Source organism: Opisthocomus hoazin, chromosome 12, assembly GCF_030867145.1.
Source record: "Opisthocomus hoazin isolate bOpiHoa1 chromosome 12, bOpiHoa1.hap1, whole genome shotgun sequence".
NCBI lineage: Eukaryota > Metazoa > Chordata > Aves > Opisthocomiformes > Opisthocomidae > Opisthocomus > Opisthocomus hoazin.
Window position 1 is genome coordinate 19,276,015 of NC_134425.1, and position 22,073 is coordinate 19,298,087.

General features: G+C 42.5%; 1 protein-coding gene across 3 annotated transcripts in view; it reads left to right on the forward strand.

The window, feature by feature from the left end:
* Nucleotides 1-255: 255 nt before the first annotated feature.
* The window catches only part of TOX3 (TOX high mobility group box family member 3), an 89,121-nt gene continuing 67,303 nt past the window's right edge, over nucleotides 256-22,073 (forward strand). For 2 of the 3 annotated variants that reach the window (XM_075433682.1, XM_075433683.1), the window contains exon 1: nucleotides 5,976-6,481. In XM_075433682.1, coding sequence (XP_075289797.1) covers nucleotides 6,380-6,481 — 102 coding nt within the window. In that variant the 5' untranslated portion in view covers nucleotides 5,976-6,379. Of the gene's footprint in view, nucleotides 473-1,956; nucleotides 2,093-5,975; nucleotides 6,482-22,073 lie in introns of those variants that run through there. The other variant, XM_075433684.1, reaches the window with a different exon arrangement.

The window sequence follows — 22,073 nt, forward strand, 5'->3', positions numbered from 1 at the left end:
AAAACTACTTGCAGTTACAGTATGGAGCTGATCTATCCAAATAATGCTGTACATCTACAGTCTTATCAAATGTGGATAAACTTTTGTATATCTTCACCTATTCTCTAGCATTGGTCACTAATTATTTTATGTTATAACCTGTGCTGGTAGAAGGTGACATTAATATCACGATAAGGCTCTGTACTATTTGAAAGGGATGTGAGAACAGCAGCATTCTTTAATAATGTTTTTTTTTTTATTTTTAAGGTATGACTGTAAACCTATACGTGGCTTTTTACCTTAAATCTTGGCAGTGTCTCGTCAAGTCCTTCAGTGCCTTCCACGCGATGACCAAAAGCCCATCCCTTCCACATCCACTACCAGAAGATGTACACTGTGGTCACTGGGAGTATATACAACTGCTTCCATGGCTTCTGGGACAGCCAGGGCACTGCTTCTCATGGCTCCCTGGGGTACCATGCAGGCTCTCAGGGTAAGTGTGCTCTCTCTTTGAGAGATTATTGCATTAAACCCACAATATCACAGAAAAATATTTTCTTGCTCACTCCACGAACTTCACCTCATCCTTGTTTAGATGCTTGATAATGAAATGTGTGCACCTGAAATATACAGCATATAGCTATATGACCTCTGATATATTTCAGATAGTTACCTAAAAGAACACTCAATGAAATTAAAACTGGAGAATGCCTATGAATTAATCTGGTTCAGATACAAGGATTAAATGTAACCTTTCTCACCTGGAAATATTCTTTACCTTATCTCAGTAAGACTTTTCAGATATGTTTTGTTAAAATAATTCTTTCAGTAATTAGATTTGGTTCTACTGTAAAATGAAAGTTTCTGCCTGACTAATACAGAAATTTAAAGAAGAATTTGGATTGCTTTTGATGAGCATGTTTTTTTTTCTGTAGACATTGTCCTTGTAAATTCCCTTTAAAACATAGATGCCAGCAGTGTTTTTGCCTCCTCTTTTAATAATTCTTTTAGTTTAAATTCAACAAATGTATGAATGTGGAGAGGGTTGGAGGGGAAAAAATAAACAGAAACATAGCACACAGCTTCCACAGCTTTATATCAACAGATGATATCAATGCAATATATGCATGTATATACATATATATGTATATACACACATGTATGTATATATACACACACACACGGAGCCATCTCTAACCAAGCTTTCCTGTCTTGCTTTAAAATGGCATCCCTGGAAGAAAGGAATGCATTCCAACAGTTTATTCATTTCAGTTAAAGCTTGTATTCTTTAATGCTAATCTAGAAATTATGCTGTTCCAGTCATTGTTTTCTTAAAGAAGTGAATTTTTATACTACTGGACAGTTCCTTTTCTGTTTTCAGTACTGCAATCGGTTTGTTTTTCAACATGGTCTTTATCTCACAATAGCTGTATACTAGTACGTCAGGATACTGTAACACTGCAGTCAATGGCAACAGGATATTCATTCTGCCAAGAAGTAATCCTATATTGTCCATTACATACAGGTTATTTTGGAGGGTTGTGGAATAATTTTTTTTTAAAGTGGAAGTAACCTTTTTGCCGTGACATAGTTTAACAGTATCAGTGGTTGTCTCCGCTCTGTAAACAACTCAAATACTTGTTTTTCTGCTAGAATACGGTTAAAATTGTTGTATGTGAGTTGAGGTGGTAAAATACGTCAGGTAAGATAAGAGACTTCAGCAACCCACAGAAACATCAAAGCAAGCACATGTAAATGTTTTAAAAGTTTAAGAATTTTGCTTTTCCCAGTTTCACAAAGTAATGCATTTCCTGACCTGGGCCTGAACGAAATACGATTTTCACAAACCATAAACTTCCAGTTGTAATTTTTTTTTCTCTTGCAACACGCCATGCTTGTGTTTTGAAATAATGGTTTGTATTTTTAAAGAATGACTATTAAAAATACTTTTTAAAAAAAATATCCTTTGATCTATAGTTTTCTAGATGCAGCAACTGAGACAAAGAGAAGCTAAATGATCTTCTGGCAGACAAGCAGTAGACTCCAGCTCCCCCGATTATTTGGCTGCTCCCATCTGCTGGCTGACATTCCCTCCTTTACTGCAGGAAACATGGTCAGTGACTAATAAGCACCCTGTTTTCATTTTCCTGCCCCCTCTCTCTCATGTTTGCTGTCTTGGGCAGCGTGGGGACTGTCATGCCAGAGATGCAAGGGCTGCTGGGTTGCAATACTTGTGGAAGACTTGGCTGGCCACTGGAACATCTGGCTGTTAGGCAGCCTAGTGTGTCTACTCTTATCTCAGGTTTGTTCCTGACTCTGCTATTTGGTGAGGTAAATCTCCTTCCAATGCCTTTGACTTCTGTATCATAAAAAGAAAACGTTACTGAGCCGCTGGTACCGTATCCATGTTACAGACTGGGAGACTGACCCAGGGTTTGCAAAGTAGTTTGCAGAGGTTGCAAGCAGACCAGTTATGGACAAAGCAAATAAGCCGTAACCATTAAACACATTCCCTTGCTATGTCCTGGTACAAAGAAAAGGACTCACCAGGCTCGTGTGGGAATCAGCTAGGCCTGGAACATTAGTATTTACCTGTGCAAGTCAAAAGGCTTCTGGGCAGCAGTGAGAATTTGTGCACGCACGCTTTCAAGTTCGTGTATGACTGATTCACTCCAATGCAATTTCTGCTCTTACATCAGAAAAGCAGTTTGAGTGTTCTTAATGGCTTTTAAAATTGAATTGTGGTGATGAGTCAGAAGAAAGTATAGCTGGAGATGGAACAAAGTCACAGTCTGTGTGTTGCTGCCTGAATCATTATTGTTGGCATCGGTAGGCATACATTTAAATCTTTTTGGAACAATGCTGTTCAAAAAGTTTCTTCGAAATCAAGGCTGCCCAGGACCAGGGAAACTACTGGAGTACTCCACTTATTGCAGATAGACACTTATTTTTATTAAACCAGCAGAAAAGAAGTGAATACTTATTCAAAATTGTAAATACTTCACACTTCCAACTGATCTGAAAGGAAAAAAAAAATTCCAAAGCCATACTTTTACTGAAGGACCTTAAAACGAATAGCTTGAGAGGAGAATTTGTTGGATTCCTTTCAAGCGATACATACAGAAAGATATAAATACTCTGGCTCATATTGAATCTTTAATGTACTCCTGAGATAAATACATTGCTGCTAACAAACAGATTTGATGTCATGTGTATGGATTTAAAGTGTAGCAGACATTACTCAAGTTTACTTATTTAATAAACTAAATTGAAGAGGTGTTGAGAAAGGAAAACACATACTTGCCTAATTATTTAGTTTGTAAAATTCTCTCTGGCACAATATCACATAAAACCTCATATTTTATTTAAAAAGAAAAACAAATTAGCATCTATATCCCAGTTTCTCTTCTGTTTATCTTTAAATCACTTATTAATTTCAGTGCTATCTTACTAATTCTGCAAAAGACTTCATTTGGGCACTCGGTAGAGGTGCCAAAACTAGATTATAGTCAGGAATTGCAATTTTTTTGGTTGGAAATATCACCAAATTTCTGTATTTTAGTTTCTTAATTGTACAAATAGACAGTATTTCAAAACTTTTCACCAACTAATATTTTGGGGATAAGTGTTTTGCCTAGCTGGAATTTTTTTTTTCTTATTAATTCTGACTTATTCCATTTCAATTTTACATTACCTTCCTGTGTCACTGATGTCAAGATGGAATATTTTGGGGTTTTCCTATTGTGCCTGTTCTTTTATTTTCAGAAGAAACTATGCTGGAAACAGTATATTCTATCAGAATACTTAAAATCATAATTATTTACATCACCATGATTTGCTTATCTTCTGAACTTCAGCCTTGTAACCCAGAGGTGGTAGCTGGAGGCCCACCGCGGCCCTGGGAGAGGTGAGCTGGGCTGGGCAGCCCCTCGCTGGCCACCGCAGGGCCCGTGCAGCAGCCAAAGGCTCCACAGGCGGTGTGCCGCCCCAAAGCCAGACGCTGGATAGCTCTCTAGCCTTCCACGGCCTCCCTTCAACGGGACCAGTCCTAAACTTGGAATAGTTTGCTGTTCGTTGCTCACTGAAGCAATTTCCCTCTGAATTCAACGGGAATGTGCCTTCAGAGGCAGCCTGGAAACACCCGCGCTCCTATAGCGGAGCACCGCCGAACTTGGCACCAATGACCTGCTCCTGTACCTGAGAATCTGCTGCTTCTAACGCGTATGCGTGGGTTTACAGAAATGTTTGCCCCCCAAGAGATAAAACGAAGCAGCTATTGCAAATGTTGAAATGTGTTTGCTCTGCCTATATGCTGCCACTTTTCCACCCCTGCTTTGGAGGAATGCTCTAATGCAATGCTGCACGCTAAAACAGAGTCAATGTCTTTTTATTTCTGAACAATTTGTTTCTCTCAGGAGCATAAATAATTTTTGCCAGAGGTATGGGGTGTGCCTGCATGAACACTCTGCGCTGTATGTTCCTCAACCGTTTCCCTTCTAGCAACAGAGCAGATTTTGCAGGTTTTTTTCCCTTTGGTTAAAAATGGTTGACACAATGGTATTTGACAGAATATGCCTGTTTTCTATTCTACCAAGGCATTTACCAGTTCATATACATTTTTCTAGGAAGTTAAATTCTAAATACTCCACGTAAATAGCATTGTATATCTGTGCTATGTTTAATTCAGCTCTTAGTGCAAAATGTCACTTTGTAGGTCTGTCTTTACTTCAAAACTGCAGGATCAATACCCTGACTAAGGGTGATCTGGTGTTTCCTGTGCTAGCAGGAGCTACTTCTGCCACCATAAATATTGAAAGTAAGATTTCTAGGAATGGAGTTGGGAGATGCTCCCTTTCTACATGTTGCAGCTGTTGATCTGTTTTAGGGTTTGCTCGCAGTCTGTCTAGGCAGTGCAAAATCCCACGCCTGGACATGAGGTGCGGGGCATCGGGCCCCTGAGGTGCAGGCTGCAGCACAGGTATCTGTCCTCGGCAGAGATGTACAGGCCTTCAGAGCAGGTCTTGCTGCTGTTGTACAGTTAAACCTTGTATTACTTGTTCTGCTGTTGCTATTTCGCAACCAAATGGAGTGAACTTAACGATGGTCTGGGGTGTATTTCCAGTTGTGTTATAGCTGTGCAGGAATCGGCCCTAGACCCAAAGGGCAATGCTCTCCCTGCCACAGAAGCCTTGAGTCAAGGGCATGTTCTCATCCTTCTTCCTCGCACCTTGTCTGCAGGGCACAAGTCACGAGGTTAAAGGGCCTGTGTACGGCTCTAGTCTTTCCTCCAAAAGTTCTGGCGCAAGATTTTGGGTCGGGAAAGCTCTGTGCGGGGTAGCGGGTACAGCTGCGCGGCGCCTGCGCCTGGCTAATCCGACGCGGGTTGCTGGTGGATGGCTCTCAGTCGGCACCCAGCGACCCTGGGCGCTCCTGGGGGTTACGCGGGGCGGGCTCCTGTGTTTGGCGGCCCCTTAGCGAGCTCCCCTTGCTCCTGCCGCCAGCCTCGCGGGGCACGGCAGCGGCGGCCGCCCCTCAACTGCGCGGCCCAAAGAAAGAGAAAAAAGACGGCGAAGGGGCGGGAGCGGCTCCCCGCGAAGCCGCCAGCCCCGGTGCGAAGGGCCGACCCCCTCTCCCGGCGCCGTCGGGCGAGAAGCGGCGCGGCCCCGCACCGGCCGCGGGGGGCGGCAGCGGGCGGCGGGAGGGGCGGCGGCGGCGGGGCGGGAGGGGCGCGGGCCGCGGCCGCTCCTCCCGGGGAGCGGTGCCAGTGCGGCGCCGGCTCTCTCGGCACTTGGCCCCGCACTGCGCAGCCCGTCCCGGCCGCCGCTGCCCTGCTGCACCCACCGCGGGCCGGCTGCCCGTGCCCGGCGGCCGCGGGCCGGCTGTGACACCGCGGGGGCGGGCGGCGGGGACGGACACCCCCCCCCCCCCCCCCCCCTTTGTCGGCGGCGCGGGCAGGCTGCGGCGGTCGGTCTGTCCGTCCGCGCCGGGCGCGTGGCTCCTTTGTGTACAGCAGCTGCTCCTGAATGCGCAGGCAAAGCCCGTGGCTTGGCACCGAGCTTTTAAAAAACAACAGCCCTCCCTCCCTCCTGCCCGCCCTCCCGCCTCCTTCTCCTCCCGCCGCGGCGGACGGGCACCCACCTGGGCTCCGCCGCCCGCCTCTCCTCTGCTCCTCTCCTCCCCTCCGTGTTTACCTGCACTTTCCCGCCGCCTCTTCCCCTCGCCGTCCCCCGCCGCCTCCCGTTCCGCCGCCGTCCCCGCTCCCGGGGGAGGCCGGGCGCCCCGCAGCTCCGGTCCCGCCGCGCTCTGCCCGCGCCCCAGCGCCGGCGACGGCGCCTGAAGGTGGATCTATCAAACCTCCCGGCCGTCTCTCCAAGTGCACTTCTCGGACCAAAGCACCGGCATGGATGTAAGGTTTTACCCGGCTGCGGCGGGCAGCTCGCTTCCCGGAGACCCCTCCAACCTGGACTTTGCCCAGTGTTTGGGTTACTACAACTACAACAAGGTGATTATTCCCGCGTGTGTTAATTCCTCCCGCTGTTGCCGAGGCCGCTTCCCCGAGAGCCGGCGCTGGGGCTCCGTCGAGGCGGGGGAGGGGATGCCCGGGGCGGCCGGGGATGCCCGCGGCTCTCCTCGGGGCCGTGGGACGCCGGTCCCCGGGAAGTTGGAGGCGGCGAGCGGCCGCGGGGCCCGGGGCGGCCGGGCCGCCTCCCTCCCCCGCTCCAGGCCGCGGCCGGCGGGTGCAGCGCGGTCCGATACCCCCGACCCTGCCGGCGACCTCGGGCTGCGAGCCCCGCTCCCCGGCGGCCCGGGAACAAAAGGCGGCTTCGCCGAGCGCGCAGCCGGCCCTGGCTCGGCCCGGGACTCGCGGAACTTCTGCCCGGGCTGGAGCCGCTGCCGCGCCCCGGGCGGGCCGGGCAGAGCCCGGATAGAGCCCGGCGTCCCTGCCGGGAAGGCGAAGGGAAGGCTCCCCCCGCTCTGCGCTTTCGGGTGATGCCGGCTCTGTTGCGGCCCGTCTCTCGCTCTAAAGGACTATACCGAACAGGAGGATTATCTAAAAGTACATCAGCTGCTAGCACGGGAAGATTACAAACGTTTTGATGTGATGAGGATTGTCAGAGAAGTTCAGTACCACTTTTCTCAGTGCACGCCTTCTCTGCAGTGTGTGTAGTGCTCGGAGTAAGCATTACAGTCAGAAGTAATAGTAATTTCCCAGCGGCTACCTTCGTTTACAAAAATATGTTTTAATAATACGAGGATGATTTGTTTCACAAATGACCCAAATCTGGGAAAGGCAGAGTTAAGAATGACACAGTGACTCATGCTATTTTGAAAAAGACTTAGCTGTTTGCACTGCAATGTGTCAATAGCACATTGAGCTATTAGCAGTGGGCCCTCACACATGCACATAAAGATCTCTTTCACACTGTGTTTTTCCTGGTGCTATGTTTGTCCAACCTCTGGGGCCTTTTGTGAGGCATTGTATGAGATGCTGGGGAAAAGGAGGGTGCTGCACAAAGTCTAAACTTACGTTGAAACCTGTCTTTTTTAGAATCCTCTCCAAATGAGTAGATAGTTTGATGAACTACAAAGATCACTTTAAGAGGGAGAAATAACATGGGCTCAAATAAGGAGCTGAAGAAAACTTTCCCCTAGAGAAATTGCTTCTAAATTTATCTCTTGAGCGTACTTTTTTGTTGTTCTTTACGATACTCTCCATCTCAGCTGCTGCAATGTTCGAGTTTGTCGGTACCGATGTGGTGGCTGCCTCAGTTGTCGAAAGGCACAGTTCTACTTCTACTGGAGATGCGAACCAGTGTTCCCGGAGCGTGCACAGCCCCTGCTGTGCGCATGCTCTCTGCGCGGAGACTATTAGTATGCTGCTTTGTTAGTAGTTAATATAGAAAGACACAGGAGCATGAATTAAAGATGAAATGTCAACCTTAACTTTGAATGCTGCTAAGGACTTCTAGAGCTCTGAAATGCAGAGTGAATGTTCACTGTTGTCTGATGTGCCAGCTAATTTTGGAAACTTGCAACACTTGCTGACAGACAGTATGCTTACTGTAAATTTCACTTATTCAGTAACTTTATTGTGTTACACATGGTATGCATTTTTTTCAGGCTCTGTTACAGGTTACTGTACAGGTTCTTTTTTTTAAACATCCGAAATCTTGAATGGCTTCTGAAAGCCGGTAGTTTAGTGTGTCTATTAAGTTGCTGCAAATGCACAGTTACGTACAACCTTTTGACTGTATTTCCCTTCAGCATACAATGAGAATAGAGCACACATTCAGAAAAAGTCAAAAGTAACTAACTTTTGACCTATTCAAAAATGCATTTCAGTTGCTGTGCTCCTGAACATAATTTTGGCAAGTATCTTGCAGGCCAGGCATCCAATCTGCAGCAGAAAATATTGTAATTAACAGAGTACAGCTCATGATGCATGTGTCTTATAATAGATATCTTTGTATACAAAAAGCCTGATCTGCAGCAGACTGACAGACACGGAGCTGTGTTGCTGTTGCTGTGAGCTCTTCTGTGGCTCAGCTGCAGAAGCAGCGACGTGGTGTACAGGTGTTTCAAGGACAGGAGAGGAATTTGTGAATGAGTTCCTAGAAAGGAGGATCTGAGCTGTGTTAATCTAATCTCATTTTCTGCATTGTGTATAATCTAACTATAGGAATCATTGATTTTTTTTTTAATTATGTTGGAAAAAGAGTATGTTTCTTTTGAAATCTTTGCTCCCTCTCTCGCTTTCTATCTGTTCTGTCCTTTTCCCTGTGTTCCTAAGGAACATAAATGATTACTCTGTTAGGCACTGAGATGACCAGAAGGCATAGAAAAAAAGAGTTGAAATATTTACTCTGCTGAAGTAAATGGGAGAACTGTTATTGATTTCACTGGGGACAGTATTTCACCTCAAGTCTTTCTGAAACTCATTTGAGTATCCTGCCCACTCATCCGTGCCTGCTTCATTGTTAGGAGCTGAATCCATATTCTCCTTGTGACAGTGACATTGCCTGTGACAACTGCCGGGAAGTAGGAAGTGTGATGGCAAGAGTAAACATGTTGCGTGGCTGTATATGTGTGCAAAACCAGAGTTATTTATGTGAAAATATTCTCAGAATCATTAAGACCTAGAGTTGGTGGCGTATGGGCTACCTGTGGAAAACTGTATCTTTGTATCACAATGTCAGGAGCTATTGAACATAAACCCTTTTAGTGTAAGTGCATTGCACCCTGCGAGACAACGCCGTCTTCCCCCTGCGTGCTTCAAACAGGTTTTCCCAGGACGGCAGTTTCTTCCTTCTGGGGGTACAGCACTGGCAGAAGTGTTGGCAGGCTGACGTGGGAATGCCCAGGCAGGGCTGGGGACCTCGCGCTGCCCGGGGACAAGGGATGAGCAGTGGGAGGGACGGGCAGCACCAGTCCCAGGCTTGTAACCACGCGTGCTCGGGAGCTGCCCTGGCCCATACCTGCTGGTACCCTTCAGCAGTATTCCTGCTCCACAACTGCTGTGTAAGAGCGATGCCATGTATTGGGAATTGTTTGCCAGTACTGGGTAAGTAGACCTAAGGGTAAGGGATGTCATCATGGTGGTTTTGCTGGGTAAGCATTAGTTTTGAGTGTATGACAGGCATTTGAAAAGAGACTAAAGTACATGAGTATCCCTGCCATTATGTGTAGTAGAGCAGTTTCTAGAAGATTCCAGAGTGGCTTTATTTTTGATGAGATGGTGTGCAACATGGTAAACTCACGTAAAGGGCAAAATAGGAGATGAAGACACAGAAATACGGTGATTTGTCCAAGGTTATGCAGTCGGTCACTGACATAATCAGGGCCGCAACCAAGGTATTCTGAGATTCAGTCCAGTGGTTTATGCTGAATCTTATTTACTCTAATAGGATTACTTACATGTTTAAAGTAAAGCATGTGCTTAAGTGCTTTGCTGGATCAGGGCCATATTTGATAAGTTTTCAGTGCTGGTATGAGAGTACATAACTTGACCCTGCATGTGTCTGGCTGGTGGTAGTTTGGGATAACAGCGATCCACCTCTGCTTCATGGAATTGCATGAGTGAAATCGTGCTCTGCCTGTTTCTAGAAGAGTCCTGCTGCAGTGTACCAAAAAAAATTTCACCAAAAAATAGCTATAAAAATTAGAGAATGTTGAAAGAGACCAGCTGTTGTAAAACATTCTGCTTCTGTTTTGAGCCCTTTTATGGTTTTGCGGATGGAGAATGATTTTGGACATTTACTATAGTTGAATAGTTTTTTCTAAACAAACTTTTTCACTTATTGAGTAAATTACATGTCTTGTACTAAAAATATTTAGGGAACTACTATTCATCATAGGAATTTTATTTTTTTTTTTAATTAAAGGAACCCTAATTCTTATAGTTTGGAAAAGGAAAAGAAAACTCCAGAACCTAAACATGTACAGCTCAGTGCTTGAGTTATCATTATATTAAATTCCAGAATACTTACTTCATTAGTTAGCTGTCTACGTTTTATACTGTTTATCTCTTCTACACAGATTGTCCTTGACGGATACAAATTTCAAACATATATACGTTAATTTAGGCACTAGCATACGTATGCGAATGTCAGAGCTTGATGTTTTTGGCTGAAGTATTTTGCATTTTAGAAAGGAAGCTCAAGAAGGTTATCTTGTTCTTCCAGAGGTAAAGCGAAGACAGCAGTAGTTTAGTAGTGTGCTAAACTGGGGCTGTAAGTCATTCCTATTAGTGTGTGTTGCTAAGAAAAAAATGGATTGCAGTTATGCAAACGATTGAAAATTACTCGTCTTGAAAATTTGATGTGGCTATATATGCGTAGGTTCTTCTTTGATATAGCAGATGGTGAGAGACAATGGGTGGATGTATGCTGTTGAGATAGTAAGGTCTATGCTCACTCATCATCTGCCCTGCATATATGCCAGTTTATATCTGGGCTGCCGTCTGGTGCAGGTGGAGTGTTCCCTGGTGAGTGGAAGCTGAGGCGTGCTGTGGTCATGCGTGTACCTACAGTCTGGCCGTGACAAAGGTGGCCTTGGGTGGTGGGAGAGTGCTGGAAAGTACCAAGGAGCTCCCACAAAGTAGAGATGCATAAGCAGAGACACAAATATGGGTCTTGCTGGAGACAATTTAAGTAAGGGATTGGGAACTTTGTTGCAGCATCAGCTCAGTGAATGCCTTTTTATCTTCAGTGTTTCCCATTGATCTTCTGGCACACGTAGCAAGCGTGCTGAACTGCTTCTTTCCCAGAACAGCCCTCCTCTGCCTCTGATATCTCAAAACCTCAGGACTATGCAGGCAACTGCTGCAGTCCTGAGGCTCTGAGTTCCCAAAATACTTTGCTGTCCAATCCAGCACTAAAAATGTTGTATGTGTGATTCCCAGTGCTTGGAAGAGGAAGTGCAATGATCAGATGAGTGCGTCTACCGGAAGACAGATGATAATTTGTATAATCGCCACGGCTTGCACTGTGCTGTTTTTCAGGAGCAGTCATCCCACAGGTTTCGTGACGTACTTGAAGATCTAGCTGTGAAAGGAAACCCCGATATGCCAAAGGCAGCGACTGTGCAAGAGCCTGTGTTGCTCAGAATGAGCACATATAATGGTGGTATGAATTGGATTGTGCAGTGTACAATTTTTCTCTGCTCAAATAATGCAACTCCTATACTGAATGTACCATTTGTTATTGACATAGGAGTTGGTTGCATACAAAGTATACTTAGTAGAAGTTGGTTTTTAAAAATGTTTTTTAGATGTTTTCATTACAATGGGTTACAATTGCATTAATAGGAGACTTGTAATAACGTGCAGTAATATATGAAGAATTTGAGTTTAATGCTTAGAGGTAATCTGGAGTACTTATGGTATCTGTGGAAATGGCTGGTGGCTGTGTTTTAAAATAATGATGACTTGTAGCAAACACAACTCTGATGTGCGTGTGCCATGGACATGGACACCTGCTCAAACGTCTGGCTCTAGAGTGAGGAGACATTGACAGAGTCCACTGGGAGGACAAGAGCCCCATTCCCATGGCATCACCTGCATCAAACGTTGTACTTTGTGCAGAGGTGCCGAGTCCGGCCTAACCTTGTAATGAATTATTATGAATTTCTAATAAAATCTAAAATAGAAGCACAGGAAATAACAGCTTATATCCTTTGGCAGATACTTGAGATGAGAGTAGCTTACGCTGACTGTAAGTTGTGCGAGTCATTTGTTGCAGTTTTGTGCAGTGTCTGGCAAAGCAAGGTCAATCAAATCGTGACCTTTGGGTTGTGCTGCAGGCTTTTATTAAATTTACAGTTAATACATGCCTATATATCTGTTGAATTCTGACACTCCCTAAAAACCTAACTAATGCTGTTGAATGATGATAATCTAATTTAAGAGGAGAAGAATTTGTACAGCGCTAATCCTACCTTTTTATCTGTAATCACATTTCTGCTGCCGTAAAATTGAGTACTGTTATACAGACCTAATGGCAGGGTTGAATTTTCAAATGCTTCAAACTCTTATCTGATAACTGTCTTCTATACTGTTACCTGTCTGTGTGATGTATTTATAGAGTGCCAGTCACCATAGTATCTTTGCGATGATTGCTACCAAAATTGAGAACTCTGAGGTGAAAATCTAATCAGGACTTTAGATAACAATGTCACACAAGAGCCTTCTGGTCTTTGCCACTATGCTCTCCTCAGATGAAGGCTTTGATGAGATCATGCTTGCTGCCGCGTTATTCATTATTTATTTTTGTAACAAGATTTCTATTTCATATCTTTTCCACTGGATGTTAGCACCTGTCAAACCAATCCAAATTCTGTTTTGAATGTATTCTCTCCGTTTGTGTCTGAAACAATATAGTGAAAAGGACAGGCGTTACAGGGCTGCTGAACTAGCAAAAACAGAAGGGGAGACTGTCATACAGCTGCTTCTGCCACAGGTACCCTGGATATCCGAACAGATGTTTTCATGAACTTTTTCAGACGCTTCGCGGTAATGGGCAAACAGGCTGAAAATACTATTTTGATCACATTAAAAATAACTGAGTTTTATGAGCAGAGTGCTGGAGATATGATCGAGCAGTGCTGCAGACTCAATTCTGTTGGAAAAGGTATGCTACTAAAACTAGACAATATTAGTTTGTAATTGAAAATGAAAAATGTTTTAAACAAACAGTTCATCTAGTTTTCAGTTTGTTTGTATAGTTCATGTGCCAGCTATTGGCATCAGTGTTCTCTGTTTACGCCGGCATGGCCGGTTTGCCCAGCAACTCGCGCTTTATTGAAAAGCCCTGTGTAAGTATCAGGAGGGAAAAGAACAGCAGTCCACTCTCAAACACTGCAGTTGAAAGTATCCCTTAATATCCATTTAAGCTTGATTAAAAGAGTATATATAAGAAGTCATGGCTAGAAATCTACTTTTTTTTTTCTCCCCTGGCACTTCTATCTCAGTTTTGTTTATGCTCACTGGAGACTGATTCAGTGTGGGCATCGTTTGCTTACTTATATGGGCATTAGATCAGTCCTGCCCTTGGCATTTCATGGGAGAAGTTGTTATCAATTCAATGGTTTATTTTTCCTGTTGTAAGTTATAGCCCTTTTTACTGTCTGGGTCACTAGGACCACATATTATCATTCCTGGCCAAAGACCTGTGAGAGCAAAGACTAAATCTTAAGGAAAAGAGTGGGTTGTGACATAGTGAAGTTAAAAATAAAGGATATGTTGGGATGAAATGCCGGGATTTGGACTGGCAACCTCTGGAGTAAGGGATCTGTTTGTCTTCTGCTTTTTTTTTTTTTTTTTGTCTTGTCGTGACTTTATGTGCTACTGGCTGAGGTCAGAGCTGCGGAGCCAGTAGCTTGGGTGTCTCCTCACTTTCCTCATCTGCTTTACAAAGTATGTCATTGATGATTATGTAAAATCATTATGTTAAAGCAGAATATTGCTTCAACAGACACATTTACATTTGGATTTTCTTTTCTCTGTATTTAATGTTCTGATCAGCTGGGCGACCTAATAAAAGGTTGCAAATATGTAAAATTACCAGTGTGGTAGGATTTGTGGAAAAGGAAGTCTACATGCGGGTGGTTTGGGTCACTTGAAGTGAGGTGGATCAAGAACTGGCTGAATGGCAGAGCTCAGAGCATTGTCATCGGTGGTGCAGAATCTAGTGGGAGGACTGGAGCTCGTGGTGTTCCCCAGGGTCAGTACTGGGCTCAGTATTGTTCAACTTACTCATCAGTGACCTGGATGAAGGGACAGAGCATACCCTCAGCAAGTGTGCTGATGACTCAAAACTGGGAGGAGTGGCTGATACACCAGAAGGCTGCGCTGCCATTCAGCGAGACCTGGACAGGCTGAAGAGTTGGGCGGAGAGGAACCTCATGAAGTTCAGTGAGGGCAAGTGCAGGGTCCTGCACCTGGGGAGGAATAACCCCATGCACCAGGACAGGCTGGGGCTGACCTGCTGGAGAGCAGCTCTGCGGAGAGGGACCTGGGAGTGCTGGGGGATGACAAACTCACCATGAGCCAGCAGTGTGCCCTGGCTGCCAAGAAGGCCAGTGGCATCCTGGGGTGGCATTCAGAAGAGTGTGGCCAATAGGTCAAGGGAGGTTGTCCTCCCCCTCTGCTCTGCCCTAGTGAGGCTGCCTCTGGCGTACTGTGTCCAGTTCTGGGCTCCCCAGTTCAAGAAAGATGAGGAGCTACTGGAGAGAGTCTAGCAGAGGGCTACAGAGATGATGTGAGGGGACTGGAGCATCTCTCCTACGAGGAGAGGCTGAGGGAGCTGGGCTTGTTTAGCCTGAAGAAGAGAAGGCTGAGAGGGGATCTTACAAACACCTTAAGGGTGGATGTCAGGAGGATGGGGCCAGACTCTTTTCAGTGGAGCCCAGCGACAAACTCATAGCATTCTGTGAGTTGTCTTCATCTCTCCATTGGGTTGTCTTGAGAAAATTTTTCAAGAGAAACTCTTCTGTGTTTAGCACTCAAAGTAGATATAGTTGACACTGTAATTCTGTAAACACTTAATTTGAGAGGAATTAGATAGGAATCTAAAAACTAAATAGCTATAGATACGCAAGTTAATACAGTATTAGTGTTTTGGGGTTTTGTTTTGTTTGTTTTGGGTTTTTTTACATGGAAGCCATGCATGGAAACAACCTGAGCTGTATGAATCATCCATTCTATCCCAGTGGGACAACTCCTGTATTTAAACTCACTGAATTATATAAAAGTTTGTAGGTCCAGGACATACTTAAACACCTCAATATTGATTAACTGTCCAATTTTGATATGAAAGATTGTGTTAAGACCATGCAAAAACCAATTGCTGCATAGTGGAGTAGCTTATTTTCAGAGCAGATCATATTTATCTCCTGCTCTTTTTATGCTGCTCTCTTTATAGTCATATGGCTTATACAAATAGTTGAATTTTGAAGTGTTTAGGATAGTGTATTTCAGTATTACTTAGTTAATAGAAGTGCTTTTGTTAAACTGTACTTCTATCAGTAAACTGTTTTACTGATAGAGGATTAGCAGTCCTCTATTTTTGAAGCAATTTGTTCTCTTAAATAAGAATTTGATTAGAAAATAGTAATTCTGTTTGCTTTAGTAGGTTAATGCTGTTACTTTTGTGGGTTCTTGGTAAGTGTGTGGATGAAATGATGATAATAGTGGACAGTTGTGTAAATATGGGGATATCACGGTATTGATTTGTTCTAGTGAAAAACTTGATAGTTGTGGTTTCCTACCACAACCCAACATGGTTCTTTTCTCTCCTATTGTTTTGCTTGCTATGGTTTGAAATACATTAACCTTACGTTTAAAAAAAAAAAAAAAGAAAACCTACTTTATACATGTAGCAAAATAAACAGAATTTTGCAATGCATTTTCTGCTCTTTTTCACAGCAGAACTGTAAATAAAAACAAGACTGACCTCAAGACTATACACTGGATATACCACAAATGTAGATACATTGTGAGGTGCAAACACGAGAGCTTAATTTAGATTAGCACTACAAAGTGATCGTTAAAGTAAAAAATATGTTTATACCTATGTGACTTTGTGGTTTTCTGAGAGTGTGCAATAACTATTATAAATGATAAAATGCAGTAATTTGTATCAATTCATTTTGTCCTGCCAAATAATTTACAAGTGCAAAATACTATTAAATGAAGGGGTTTAACAGATGCTTCTGCTGTCCTTTCCTTCTGACATTTTTAAAACCTAATTAAAGCTATCTTTATGCTCCCATCATGGTACAACTGAGACCCAAGAAGCACATGTGGAGTGGTAAATCAGATGTTATGTTGTACAAGTCAGCCTGGCTTCCTAAACAGTGGCTTGCATCATTGCCTCCATGATAGAGGTCTCCCTGTTGTTTATGATATAGCAGAAGTGCTGGTAAGGAAAGCTGCATTTGTTTTGGTCTCGTACCTTCGTCTAAGTGTTTTTTAACAATAATAGGTTTGTCCTGGGATCTTGGATGATGTTTGTAAGGTGCTTAGGGTATTGTATGGCTTGTTGAAAATATGTAATTGTTGTTTCAAGGATTACACAAGCTGAACGTGTGCATTCTCAGATCTGATGGTTGTCTTACCTTCGTCTTTTTAAAGTGAGGTTTGAATCAGACGTGTGCATCAGTGGCTTCAGTGAAGTGTTTTGGTACCCTATGCTCTCCCAGGAGTCATGCCTTATGGAGATGAAGACTTCCTTCTGAGATTCTGCCTTGGTGCAGTCAGCTTTGTGGGTGCCTTTTCTGTGAGAGGACCCTTGAAGTGTGCTCTGTGTCAGCACATTCCATGGGCAACTTTCCCATGTCCCCTTGGCTCTGCTGCCTGCCTTGGCTTGGACTTGCTGGCTGATAGCGCAAGGCAAAAACCTGAAATTCTTGGAGCCACCCACAACTGGGACAGAATTTCAGGTGACATGCAGCTCTGACTGAACAGGGTGAAAGGCAGGCAATGTAATCTGGGGCTAAATATAACTCAGATTTATTGAAGATCATATGATAGGAAAACATAGTCATTCTGTTCATTAAATACCTGCTTGCGTAGGCAAACCAATAGTGCTTCAGTATTTTGCATACACAGATTTGTGGTATGTCCAGTGTACAGCTTAGAGATCAATCTTACCCTTCTACCTGTAATTCTTCTCAAAAAAACGCTATAAAATTGTATTGTGAGCTTCTATGTTTATTTTGCCTCAATCTGCGACTATAGCTTGCCCAGTTTAAGTAACAAACTGTTTATCTAAATGTAGTTGGCAAAGAACTTGTGATAGGATAGCAGCCTTTTTCTGTCTTCTCTGTTAGAAAGTGTTTGAGTAAGGATGGTGAAGATTGGCTGTGACTTCTATCAGCACAAATACATCGCTGGCGGTAACATGCCATACAAGTGGGCTGTCTATCTGTCTGTATTCTCATCTCTAGTAAATAGTAGTTTTTCAAGGAAGGTCTCAGAATTTGCCCTTTTGTTAATAGTCTGGTGGAGAGTTTACATGCCAGAAAAGAATCCTGATTCTTCACTTGATAATGTATTAAAGTTGGGGTTTTTTTTGAGCTTTGTGTTGTTTTTTGTAAAGAAAATTGGCAGCTGTTACTTGTAATACATGTAACTAATAAATGTTGAATCAAAAACGTGACTCTTGTACAGTCACACAGTTTTAAAGTGCAGACAATATGTATTGGTGTGCATCAGTTGTAACAATCATCCAGTGCTTGGAAAATGTAGGGAGATGCTCTTTGCTGCTGTGCAGGGCACGTACATCAGGATACGTGCATATTCTTTGGAGATCATGGGGGTCCTTGTCATTGCTTGTAACTTTTGGATTGCTAATTAACTGAATTCCACTATAGCTCTATCTGCATCATATTCCATGTTATTTGTGTGTTTCTGAAGAAATATTTCTAAATAAAAGTTTTTGAGGTTATTCCATCATGAGGCATAGTGAGAGACAGTGATGATCAAGAGCTTGATTCATACTATGACTAACTGCAGGTGGACATTATGTTGTTATGCCTCATCCTCAGTGTTTCTGTGACTCAGCATTATAATAAATGCCTTTAAAATAACCATGACATCAATAAAGTATTTAAAAAGGAGGAAGTCTAGAAATCATAGGAGTATAGTAGCTCTCCATATAATTTTAGACTATATAAAGTATTTGTAGATCTTCTGAGTTTCATTTGTTCTCTGCATGAGTAAGAACTGATACCAAGCATACACTTTGCTTTCTGTCCCCCAGATGTAACCTTTTTCTTCTAAAATAAGTGTGAAAGTAAAAAAGAAGGAACAATTTCCATGGAGGAAAATCAGTTCTGGTCCTTCAGAATCATGAACTCAGGTTGATACTTCGTAGCTACAGTGAGTATAAGCAATGCACCACAGATCTTGCACAGAATTTTGACAGTGAGAAATCTTCCATCTCCTATTTCAACTACAGTTTTTCCATTTCTTCTTATTTTGTTGAGTCTTACAGTTTTACTTCATCTTCCACACTGCTGTGGTAGGAAGCAGTCATTACATTCTCTGTTGCCAAAGGAAATGGCCATTTGTTAATTTAGAAAAAGAATACAGAAATGGCTGTGAAACACCTTAATGAGAAAGAGGGAACGGTAGCTAGGGAACATAGCTAAACACAATTTGGGGATCAAGTGTTTTCAGTCTCCCTGACTTTCTAAACTCCCTGCAGTTCTGTGTGTTGTTTGTTTGTTGGTTGGTTTTTTGGAGGGGGGAGAAGAGGGTGAAAATACATGTCACTCATGTTTGAAGATTTCCTATACATTTTGGAGAACTGATCTTTGGTTCTCATTTGATGAGAAGAAAGAGACAGGTTCGTCTTCTCCATTCAGTTGGCTTATGGCACCCAAGCAAAGGAGCTGCTATCTGCAGCCTTTTTGCAAAACTCTAGTTGCCAGGGATCTGTGAATGCAGAAACAAGAAATAACAAGATGAATCTCAGTATGTATGCTAGAGCAAGGCCAGTTGTTTTATTGATCCCAACTACTGAAGTTTTCCCTGTGAAGCTGATTTATGTTTATCTTAAAAAAAAAAAAAAACAAAAATAAGAAAAAAACAAAAACAAAAAACCAACAAAAAAACCCAAACAACTCTACAGTCAATGAGATGAACAAACAGAACTTCACGTAAGAACTAGTGTAAAACATAACTTTTTCTTTCTTATTCTTACTTTCCAAAATCTTCTGTGGATTCAAAAGAAATGGGTGCAATCCTGCTCTTGCACACAGGAATATACCCTCTTTGAAGAAGAAAGATGTGTCTGCTGTTGAGTTTAGCTTCATAAACTTGCAGGAAAAAATTCAGCTCAGAGGATGTATTTTGAAGTGGTAGTTTCTTGGGCACTGAACCATTCATTTCCTAAAAGGATAAAGCTACTTCTTTGTACCTGCTGACAAAACAAAGGAATTGGTGCTGATAATACATTATGTGGGGACAGGCTGTAATGTTGGTAAGCATTACTCTGGCTTCTGAAAAGCACCAGTTCTGTCTGGCCTCTCATCCTTACCAGAAGCAACACATCTGCCTCACTGGGAATCGTAAAAATGCTCTCCAATTGGTTTTGTCTGCGCTTTTGCGAAATAAATGAATCATTATTATGTTTTATCCAGCTTAGATACCAAACCAAAATGAAGCAAAATGCTACATTCAGCTGCCTGAAGTTGGGAAGGTCTAGATAATCTTCATCTCTGAAGTGTGAGAGAACTGACACATAAAATTGCAGGTCTAGCAGCAAAGATTTTTTTTTTTTTAAATAAGTACCTTACAGTTGGAGAATTGATTTTTCTAAAGAAAAGACAACATAAGAGACCTGAAGTATCTATGCTTTAACAGTAATACTGGAAACAGCAGGGTGAGAGACAAGGCAGTGTTGTTACAAGCGTGGCTCTATGAAGTCTGGCTATGATCTTAGACTGGGAATGAGAAGAAAGCCTTTTGCTTCTAGAGGGGTGGGGTGCTGAGGCAGCCGTCCTGTAATAGTGAGGACAAAGGAGCAGTAGTTGTTTTTAAGGCTCTGAGTTTATGCTAAATATCATATGCTATGATTGGCTGAAATAGGCACCATGGGGTTGATTGTACTTTTAATCATTTAACGTGGTTCTTTTAAGCTTCATGTTTGCATTCCTAAACATACAATATTGAAGTTGTGTTATGCACTCTGTGATCCCAAGTGAGTCTCTGATTTGGACAAGGCAACCATAGATGTGATAGTTACTTACAGACTCAAAAACAATTTTGGAAGTTATGCATAACAGCTAGTGAAGAAAATTCATGTCTAAATTCTAATTTTATAGTGAAAAACTGTATAAATGAGGTTTATAGATGCTGGGGTGTTACCTAGTACTGTGAACGTGGAGAGATTACCTCATTCTTCCTTCAGAAATGGCATGCTTTTCTGTTGTGGTGGTGGGGAGGGAAAGGCCTTTAAGTGTCTTAAAGAGGTGGTGGAAAAACCCACATCTTAGAGAAGTTTGACAGTCTGTAGAAGTGTGGTATCAAATTATTAGATGGTTTGTCTTGATGTGGGTGTTTTGACAGCGCACATCAGATAAGCATCTGCTTCCTTACCTCCATGCTCTGCTAACTGGTAACTGCCTCTGTTCCCAGTTTCTAAAAATAAACTGATCTTGGGGATCTGAATGAGCACTTTATTTTCGGAAAGCGTTTGGACAGTGGAACTAAGCAGCCCTTCAGAGAGGTGTATTCAACACTCGCAAAAATGTGCAGCCCGCGTTAGTATCCATTTGTGTTCTTGAGCAATGCAAGTCTATTTCTCTTCTCAAGGGGTCATACAAATTGAAAATGGTTATAGTGGGTATCTTTATTCTGCCTTTAATCCATTGAAGACAGAGTACGTAGTCTTGTTTGTGTAAAATGTTCCATCTGCCAGCACTGTTGTAAATATCCAGCCTAGGAAGGAGCAAACACTACAACTATGTGATTCTTTGCACATATGATCTTCCACCCCAAGTTTGGACAGTTAATTACTCATAGCCTGACCTGATTTGTTTGTGTGGCAAAGGAAGAACTCCGATTTCCTCATATGGATTGTATTTTCTGCCATTGTAGAGCATAGCCACTCCATTTTTAAATTTCAGCAAAACTGTGGACAGTACGAGTTGTTTTTATATATATGATAAAAGTGGAATTACAGTAGAGTAAATTAAGGATTAGTGTTAAATTATGGGTTGCTAGTTAATGTCAAAGGTACCTAGGTACCTCATAATTGCATTCTTTCAATCTTTCCTTCAAAAGTCCAGTTTATAATCCTGTTTAGGTAGCAAAATGATGCAGTTTATGCAACTCCTTATATCATTTTATAGAGTGTGTTTGCAGACATAGTGATGAAATACATATTTTTGGCTAGAGTTGCAAGGATACTTCTGTTTTAGCTTAACTACTAAATCAGTAAATTAATTTAAAAGCAATTCAGTTCTAAAAGAGCTCTTGTATCCATTTTCTGTAAGCAAATTACAAGTTTTTGAGAATGCAGCATGCCCAGCAAATATGCTTTATGCTTTATCATGTGATGTTCATTTGTATCTATTTTTAGTCCAGTGTATAAAAAAAACAACATAATTTTTTGCCTACTCATACAGGGAGATTTTACTGTCCTCTGTGATGATGATTATTATTATCTCTTTTTAATTGCTCTTACAATTTTTTCCTGGTATATTTCCTTTTCCTGGCCTATTATATAATAGAAAAAGGTAGATGGCATGTTCATTCATTTTAAACAAATATTATTTGGTGACTCCCTGAGATGGTCTTCTGATTGGAGTGTGTAAAATTGAAACTTCCTCCAATTCATTTTCTTTGAAAAGCTGTATTAAATAAGGGTAAAACTGAGCAGAAGTTGTATGTCAACAAAGTGTCTTGAGAATTCTTCAACTCGAGTGGAATCAGTTTAGTCTTATTTACAAAAGAGATGGGCCAAATGTGTGGTACAAACGTCAAAGGCCTGGTAAATCATAGATCTTTTTGGAAGCCTCTCATTTGTAGCGCTGAACATGGCAGGCTGATGATTTTGGAAGCTATCATTCGGTTGAACTGATTTTGA